The 9,851-nt window shown below is 38.0% G+C and overlaps 1 protein-coding gene across 1 annotated transcript in view; it reads right to left on the minus strand.

Moving 5' to 3' along the window:
* The window catches only part of hdac8 (histone deacetylase 8), a 55,651-nt gene that overhangs the window by 28,103 nt on the left and 17,697 nt on the right, over positions 1-9,851 (minus strand). Inside the window, exons 8-9 of the mRNA XM_015385473.1 lie at positions 9,233-9,405; positions 8,709-8,803 (exon numbers count right to left, since the gene is read on the minus strand). Coding sequence (XP_015240959.1) covers positions 8,709-8,803; positions 9,233-9,405 — 268 coding nt within the window. The remainder of the gene's footprint in view (positions 1-8,708; positions 8,804-9,232; positions 9,406-9,851) is intronic.

Below are 9,851 nucleotides of genomic sequence, written 5' to 3' on the forward strand. Positions count from 1 at the left end.
AATTTTGGTTACATTTAGACTTGCTCATATTTTCCAGACAAAAAGTAAATGGCGCATCTCCCAAATGTCCCGGCAGCAACAACGCTTTTATTGGTTCCGCTATCGGGACGGAACCAATAATGGCGAGCCATAATTTTTTTTTAATAAAAAAATTTTTTTTAATGTTTTATTTAGATTACACAAATAAATCGTAATAAAAATAATCCTATTTGTGATGTTTTAAAAATTAAGACCTACAAAAGACTGATTTAAGACATTTCAATACCAATTAAGGCCTCAGTTTTATTTTGAAGAATTCAATGCCTTTTAAGACTTTTTAAGGACCCGCGGGAACCCTGTTGCCTTGTCCTGCAAAGAAGAAGAAATATATATATATATATATATATATATATATATATATATTTAACATAACATCAGCTACAAGATAGAGAGTTTGTGCATATAAAAGATGCAATATTAGATCTGAAGACTAATTTCATTCAGATTTTACTAGTTTATTTAAATCCAATTCAAACATATTTTGTAATGAGCCCAGGCAGGACTGGAGAAACCTGACTTAAGACATTGTCCAAGAGTCTGATGAATCGGATGCTCCGGGTTTACTATAGCTTATAAATTCACCTTCTGAGATCTGCTATTTCCACTTTGACCACTAATTGTTTATGAAACTTTAATTTCATCATACAATTGATGGCAGAGTCCATTTGGTTTTATAACTTTAGTATCCAGCACTATGTATAATATATATTTTTTCCTTTGAACTCTCAAAAAAAGATTTCCAGAAAAACATAACCACTGTTACAATAACGACACCAAGTAAAACAACTCTGAAAAATTAAAGTATTGACATAAACATAGAAACATTGACATTCTACACTGACTAACTGTCATCTGCGGGATTTTTTTTTTACAAACATTAGGCCCGATGACAAGACAGTGGAGCAGCTGAGGTTTTAGCACTCTTTGCAGGTCCGCTGTACTATCACTGGAACACTCGCCGACCCTTGTCCTCATGTCCAAGTCCAAACCTGTCGCTTGGTTTTCAATTCAAATTTACAAAGAGCAGCAAATCAATGGAGGCGGAAATTGGATTGACCAATTGTTCATTGTGACCAAAACCTCACGCCACAAGAACAGTTTCTTCTCATCCGCTACCAGCCTTAATAAGGCCCAGAGACCCCCATGACACTTAACACTGCCTCTCTCCCTCCCCCGTCCTACAAGCTACACCAACATAGCATCTCCACACCTCCTGCGTTACATTAACGCACAGTTTATTGTGTATACTGCATATAGAATACTCTAGTGTTATATTGTATATAGCGATAGATTCTGTATTCTGTATATATCTAACTGTATTCACCATCAACACCAAGTCAAATTCCTTGTAAGTGCAAACCTTGGCAATAAACTTGATTCTGATTTTCCTTCATTGTTTTGTTTTTAAAATCCATATCAGGAACTGAAAGATCGATATTATATCGGGCAGCAGAAAATCACAATATATCGGCAAAACTATTTATTCCCACACCCCTAATTGGAACTAGGATGGGGAATGTTCTATAAAAAGATTATTTATTTTTATTATTATTTACTCACTAAAACTACCAGCTAGAGTTTTTCATCTAGAAGTCACTGAGCTTTAAAATAGGGGCACTGTCCTGAAATGCTTAGTATGAATTTAGACAGAAGAAGGAACCACTTCCAGTTCTGTAAACTGGGCCATTTCATCATTAAGTTTTTTAATGGGCTAGTTGAAGTGTTTGATTTCATCGATTCATTTCCAAATGTTCATTGGTCTATTGTTACTACTTTACTGACACACCTTGCCTCTACTTTATGACTAGGGCTGGGTAAAAAAAATCGATTTAATCGATTTTGAATCGATTCCTTTACAATTTTGCAAAATCGATATCTAGGAAATGAGATCGATATGTTTTATAGTGACGCGTGTGACGTTCACATTCAAATAAGCAGGAAAGATGCACTCAAGATTACTTCAAGCCAGACAGCTGCAAATAAAGCCAATAGGTTGACTGAAGACAAAAATTAACAAATGGGAGCTGACCAGCAAACACCCTGTAGTTGTTACAGACAACGCTGCAAATATGGTTTGTGCATTGAAGATAATGCAGCTCATGCATGTTTGGTCTGTCATGTCTGCTTGCTCGAGTGAGGCTTCACTTTTTCACTTTTCACAAACAAGTTTGCACTTTTCAGACAGTTTTTTTCACATCTCATGTTTAAACTGTCTGATTTACCAGTTTGCACTTTGAGTTTAATGTGACAGGAAAAAACAAAATACATGAGTATTTTGAAACACAGTTGAACCACTTTCATTATTGTAAAAACGGATTGAATCAAAATTAATCTATTTAGAACTGGATGAATCAAAATCGAATCGATTCAGGACTTTGGTGAAAATACCCAGCCCTATTTATGACACAACATCCATTTTTTGGCCATTGTTGGGCCGCTGAGCATGTGATGTAAAAAGTATATTATTATATTTGAGAATCTTTGTTTTTCTAATCAGTTGTGTCTTAATAAGCTCTCATGTCTGATGTGATTCTTGAGTCAAAATAACTTTTCTATCTTCTAAAGCCTCTTATTTTCTCTGGCAAAATCTGTCCCAAATGTTTATATCAGCAGTGAGACCAAAGTTTTACCCACTCCTGGATAAAATTATCAATCATAAAAACAGCATAACTGCATATATGTGCAGTTATTATTAGCAAGCACTGAAGTGTTGCCCTTTGACTCACACACTGATATCATCAGTCTTTATCACACAATGGAGGGTCAATCAGGATCAGCTAACGGCTACCCGACAATACAGGTCAACGGGGCTTAATGGCTTCCCCCGCCTTGGCTTGCCTCCTGCTTCAGGCTACCAAACACTACTTTTACCTCTGCTTCAGTTAGATACTGAAGTATATCACATGCAACACAGGCAGAGCTATTGTTTGGGTTATCTGGAGTGTCATATTTTGTCTGATAATCATTAAATGCTACAGCACCATTGTTGATGTGACTGACTGGTTATGACTGATGATTGTGTTATTTGAATTCTGATTATAGGTTTCTCATGCTCTATTTCCACCATCAAAACAGTTTCAGATTACTTGCGTTTTGGGATGTTTAAAAAAAATCCCAAAGAGCAATTTTCTGATTGGATATATGACGCTTCGCAAAAGTATCATGTAATTGATCATGGCACATTGTCACAACAAAATAAAAGCCCAAACCTTTTGAATCAATTAAAAGAATGTTTTTTAACAAATTTATAAGATTGGATATAGCATATGAAGTATTTGCAAACTTATTCTAATCATAATCAGAGCATAAAATTAATCTTGATATTAGGAAATGTAAAAATTTGATTTAATTTGAAAAAACTATTACAAACTGCCAGTTCTTGTACGTCTTGCTAATAAGCGGGCTATCAGATGAAGCTAAAATAATGAAGGAAAACTGGAGGAGATAGCCCAGCGCTGCCAACTTTGTTGATATAGTTCCGGATTTTTCTCCCATCTAGCAACTTGTTTTTGCAAAAAATAAAAAATAAACAACTCCTTTTTTTTTGGACGACCTCAGGTGAAAGCAGGAATCCTTCATTACTGTCGTGAGCTAACTTGTGCCTGTCCGAGCAAAGAGAGCTTCTTTTCCCACTGCTAATGCTGAACGTATGCGGAAAACTGCTGTTTCCACCCCGAGTTACAAAGAAATGTAACTATAGTTTTAAACTAGGCTTTCATTTTGTCTAAAACTGTTTCACTAAAATAAATATCTGATTCCCAGACAATTTCAATCACTTATTCGCTTTATAACGATTGTGGTTTTTTTGTGAATTTGGACGCATACAGTGAATTTAACCATTGCTTAAAATTCCATGCCGTATTGTCGGCACTATAGGGCACACTGCCCTGTGTTATGGTCTGTTTTTGAACTTTTCTCATGGTTAAGACTAAGTGGACAATAAGGCACAGGTTATTTTCTTTGGTTTAGGAAAATTAAAGGAATATGGTGCGGAAAACAAAGCACATTATGTAGATTTGTTTAGCGTCATACATCTTCCCATCAACTCTGAAGAGCTTCCCTTCCCAACTGGAGAACTGCAACAACACGGCATGATGCTGCCACTCTCGTGCTTTACTTGGGGATATACCATATTTTGCCCATAGGCTTAAAAAAAGTTTGTTTTTTTTGTCTCTTTTTACCAACATATCTTCAGATTTCTTAAGACTACCTCATCACCACTTTTTATAGCAACCAGTCCTTCTGTTAAATGATTGCCCCACCCCGGCTGGTCTTAGGCAGCCATTTCTTAGGTTTGCAAGCATTCCATACTCAGTTGCTTTTAGATGATGGGTTAAGCGGTTCATAGAAATTTCAGCTGTTTAAAACTCTGAATATTTATGCATTATTCAGTAAAAGTAAAAAAAAACAATCACTGGACTTGGTTTCCAAGATTTGAAGACGTTTTGCCACCTGTGCAGGAAGCTTTCTCAATTCAAAAGGTCTGGATCCGCAGTGAGTTTGAGTCTTTATATAGAAAAGGCCTTGTGTTGCTTGGAAACATGCAAATGGAAACCCATGAGCGGGTCGTTTGGTTCCATTGTTAGCCTGTAATATCTGAAACCTTTCTATCCATTTGAATTGAGAAAGCTTCCTGGAGAGGTAGCGAAACGTCTTAAAATCTTGGAAACCAAGTCCAGTGGATTTTTTTCTTTTTTAAGTTTTACGGAAAGACTATGACCTTGATGACTGGGAATCTTCATCAGCATTTATGCATTAAGCTTCTCCAAAACTTAATCCCAGACCTCTGGCGAGTTTTTCACTCTCATTGGTGCTTTTTATGTCAAGTGTCCTCAAAGAAAGCTTGAAGATTAAATTAAAAACAAGAAGACTCTAATAGTTCTCTGGAGGCAATGATTGAAATGAAGTATATTTAGGGGTATCAAGGCAAAGGGGATGGGTAAAGATCCACATTCTTTTATCTTTAGTTTTGCTTTTAAAAAAAACATGACATTTTACACAATAGCCCAATGGAAACTATTAAAGTTTCAAAAAGAACGAATAATTCCGTAATGCAAAGGTAATTAAAAAAAACTTTGTTTTCCTCTACTGGAGCATTTTTTTTTATTCCAATGAGAACGCACTTTCAGCAGGTTCCCATTCCACTGCCAGTTGTTTCCTTACAACCGGGGCCAAACTTATCATACAATGAAGCGCGTGAAAATGCTATAAAACAGGCCGGGCCTTTATCCGACAGTAATGAATGTGCGTATTCATGTAGTCTACAGTAGAGCAGAAGGGCACAAAGGTAGTTTTTGTTCCCCCCATGTCACTGGGACCTCAGCTTTGCTTGGTCATCATGGATAAATGCCCCTCTTATCGGGCGCAGGCAGAGCCACGAAACACACTCGCATACACACTTCTCTGCACGGCCCACCCCCCCAAAACACCCCTCTTTTAATAAAGCATCCATGTACTCTGAAAAACAAGACAAACAGTGGAGTTTATATCTGAAAACTTGTGCGAGCCTCCTTGTGTTCCTCTTGCACAGCTGCTGCCCGCACCGATACTCGCTTTGTTTTCCACGAGTGCTCCTTAATGAGGTCAAAGGCTATGTAGGACCACTGAGCATCGGCGAGGAGAAACAAGAGCTACCTTCATCTTGGTCCGATTGCACACACACACACACACATAGACAGAGGCACTCCCAGCGATTCATTACATTTGACCAAGATGAGGTCCAAAAATCAGCTGCTGGTAAAAAAGAGCATCTTTGTCCACATGTGAAGAGAGAAGCAAGACAGACAGACGGATCGATTAGAAAAACCTATTGACCACAAAGTTTAGGATGAATTGGATATCATGGGAAAACTGATGCTTTATGCTGCATAAAGCATCAGAATCTGTCGCTAAAATCTGTGGCTCAGATTGCCGTCAAAAGAAAAAAGCTAACAGCTGGTTTTAACTAAACAAATAGGTTTGCTGCCCCCCCCCCCCACTGGAAATGTGCTGCTCCAAATAATATATTCCAGCTGCCACTGAGGTCTTTAACCCCAACGGATACCGTGATTCGCTTTCATTCTCTAAATGACCGCGTCAAACAGCACATCCTGTCGTTGGGAAATAAGCTTGTTCTTTTTTACAATCATCACTTTATTGATCTGAATCAGCCTGATCATTAAAAAAAGAGCATAAAAATAAAGCTAGGAGCCATAACAAGAAATATTAATATGAATTAAACATTTAAAGAAAGAAAGAAAACAAGAAAGAAAGAAAACAAGAAAACAAGAAAGAAAGAAAACAAAAAAGAAAGACAGAAAGAAAACAAGAAACACAGAAAGAAAGAAAACAAGAAAGAAAGAAAGAAAACAAGAAAGAAAGAAAGAAAAATAAACAAATAAAGAAAGAAAACAAATAAAGAAAGAAAGAAAACAAGAAAACAAAAAAGAAAGAAAGAAAGAAAACAAGACAGAAAGAAAGAAAGAAAGAATTAATTTTGCGCTCAGAATAAATCTGTAAACCAATTTAAGCCATAAAAAATGCAACAATTTTTGAACATTTCAACCATTTTAAAGCCAGTTGCTGTTTATTTATTTTCCAAATAACATGACTGGGAGGTTTTATTGGTTAATTTTAAATGCTGATGCACCTTTGTGTTGGTTTGATCACTGAATTATTGTGTTATTTCCCTTTTGACTAATTAGGACTTCTACCTCTAAAGTAAGAATGCGGATGAGAGGAAGGAGTGTTAATAATATTAAAAAGCATCTAACAATTCTCGCCACTATGCTGAAATTAGGCCAAAAGAGTCAACCCTTTAACCCCCTAAAGTTTTTTCCCTGCACATTGAAGCACAGCTGCTTGTTACACTAAAAGCTGTCAAAATACACTGAAATTAGGCGGATATGATTAATCTTAAATCTAATGAGATGCAGAAACACATTTACCTTGTTCACTATACCTATACGTGAAAAAAAATGCAATGAAAACATGAACTATGCGCCCTTCAAACTCTGTCTTTGACTCAGATTCCCCCTGAGTGCTCGATCAGGCAGCCGAACACATGTGCTCTGGTCCAGTCAGCAGCCAAAGAGCAACCACTGAAGGCAGGGGAACAGTTTCCTGGTTCGGAAGGACTTCTGAACCGCTGATCTGTTGAGAACCAGCTGATGGTCAGAGATTTGTTATTGTTCTTTTGTAGCCAATAAAAGTCAGGATCACTGCTGTGCCAGTGCGTAGCTGCAGCTGCACGTGGATTTCCATCTCACTAAAATACAATAAAAATAAGTAATTGAACATGTAAAGTAGCTTTACAAAATAAAAGAGACACAAAATAATCCTCCATTATGAAATAAATAGATTAAAATGTTTAAAATATTTACTACATTACGTAATTAATAAATCTTTAAATAAATAAATAATCCTGAAATATAATAAAATAAAAATTATTTAAATTTTTTCATGTGGATATTTATTTATTTATTTATTTAATGAAATATTTATTGAAAATGTAATAATAACAGAATTTATTTATTTATTTAATTTTGAATGAAATGGCTCTCCATATTTTGTATGTGGAAGTGGCGGTGGTTATAGGGCCTTATAGGGCGGTGGGCATAGAGCTTGGATTCCTGAGGTTGTGAGTTCAAAACCCACTCCCACAGACTGCCACTCTGGGTTCTTGAGCAACACCCTTAACCCCACACTGCTTCCTGGGTGCCATACGATGGCAGCCCACTGCTCCCCAAGGGGATGGGTGAAATGGAGAGGTAAATTTCTCAAGTGTGAGATCAATAAAGTTACATTTCTATTATTCAATTATTTAATTATTTGCACAAAAAATACATAAATAAATAAATAAAAGAATAGAGGCTTGGTCCTCCAATACATTTTCTTATTGCTTGATCATCTTCTGGGTAAACTCCAAGCTGGGGAAACCCAGTGACCACAGTCTAATCAACAGATCAAATCTTTACAAGGACCTAAAGAGACATTTTGAACCTTTCAAGGATCTCTGTTACCAATGAATTGATGAAGCAAATGAGAAAATCTCAGGAAAATAGAAAAATAAAAAACACCAAGGCAGCCGAACTTTGCTCACGATTCACTATAACTGATGGCAGGCATGAAGTGAAATAATGAAATGTTGAAACTGATTGAAAATGTGACTCAACAAAGAACCGGCTGCACATTTTATTTCATTTTCCATTTGCTACAAATATGTCCAGATTCTGCAATCATCTGTATTTATTTTTATTTTGCAGGTTTTCGACCTTTTGTTTTAGCGGAGGGTTGCTCTAATCGTTCCAGTTTAAATGTTTAAGCGGATCTCTGTGAGCCAGATTGGAGCGTCCAAGACAGACCTTTTAACTGAGACTAAATAAATGTTTCACAGACGTATCAATAATATATTTTACGGCGCTTATTGTAGATCAGATGGTGAGTTTCTCCTTGAAAACAGCGAGTCGGTCTGTATGCTGACCTTACTGAGAGTTTGAGAGGAGGCTGTGTTGGAGAGAGAGGGTCTGACTCACCTGGACACAAACCTCTTTATTGAGGTACAGCCATCTTTGATTAGACGAGTGACTCAGCAGGACAGTGTGTGTGAGGGACGGTACAATGAATGAGGACATTTGTGCGGCTGTGGGAATATGTAAATGTGAGTTACTGGCAGACGGACGCCATCATACCTCATGGTCGGGGATTTCGGAGGACAGCGTCTTCCCCAGGACAGTGGCGGTTAGGAACGTCCAACAGCGGGCCGTGTTAGCCAGGTTATAGCCTCCTGGAGACAGAGAGGCAGGAAGAGAGTAAAATAAAAGACCTTAAAGCTACTGGGATGATATGGCCGAGCAGAAACAGTCGTGACCTCTTCATCACGATGAAGAGAGTGGATTGAGTTGAAAAAAAAAAATAAAATCAAGAGGATGAAAAGAAGCCAGAGGGAGAGGAGGATATAGCACAGAGAAAAAGTATGTAGGACAAGGAGGGGGGATGGAGGAAGAGAGGTCGGATTGTAGTGGAGTAAAATGGCTTCATTGTGTCGTATAATTAGTCGCTATCATCTGGCCGAAGGGCCGCGGAGTCTGAATCAGGCCGCTGTGTGTGAGCCTGGGTGAGGAAAATTCAAACGCACGCAAAGAATATGCTGCACTCATCCTGGGCCTTCATTAAATAACAGGTAGGTTCAAGATAAAATAATAAAATGGAGTACCTCCTCCCAGCAGCAGAGCAGGTAGCTGCCACTGCAACACATGCTGCAGACATTTGGCCACCCCTACAGGGGTCATATTGAAGGAGCACATGGGATCGCCCGCCATGGTGTCGGCACCCAGCTGCATCAGGACGGCCTCTGGGTTGAACTGTGTTCGCACCTCCTGCATTATGCTGCGGAGCAAAGAGGCACGCATCATCATCATCATTATCAGTAAATTCTCCTCCCATTTATCCTCGCTTACATAACTGCCTATTGCTCTCATTTAGCTAAACATAAAAGGTTTATTGGTGTTTATTTGCTGCAGGGGATGGCAGTGCGTCTGACACCATAGACAACATCAGAGATCAATGGTGGAAATGTTGGAGCAAAATCTCTTGACATCAGCGGTTCATCTATATTCAGATAGTTTTTATTTCAAACCACAAATGAAATAAACAAACGAAAACCACCCTGTTATTTTTCTTTTACGGAAACAAATGATTGTATTCCTGATTTCTATTTACCAAGCACATCAGGACGGACGGACGGACGGACGGGCTGGTGGATGGATGGATGGATGGATGGATGGATGGATGGATGGATGGATGGATGGATGGATGGATGGATGGATGGATGG

This window comes from Cyprinodon variegatus, unplaced genomic scaffold (assembly GCF_000732505.1).
Source record: "Cyprinodon variegatus isolate N-32 unplaced genomic scaffold, C_variegatus-1.0 Scaffold341, whole genome shotgun sequence".
Lineage (NCBI taxonomy): Eukaryota > Metazoa > Chordata > Actinopteri > Cyprinodontiformes > Cyprinodontidae > Cyprinodon > Cyprinodon variegatus.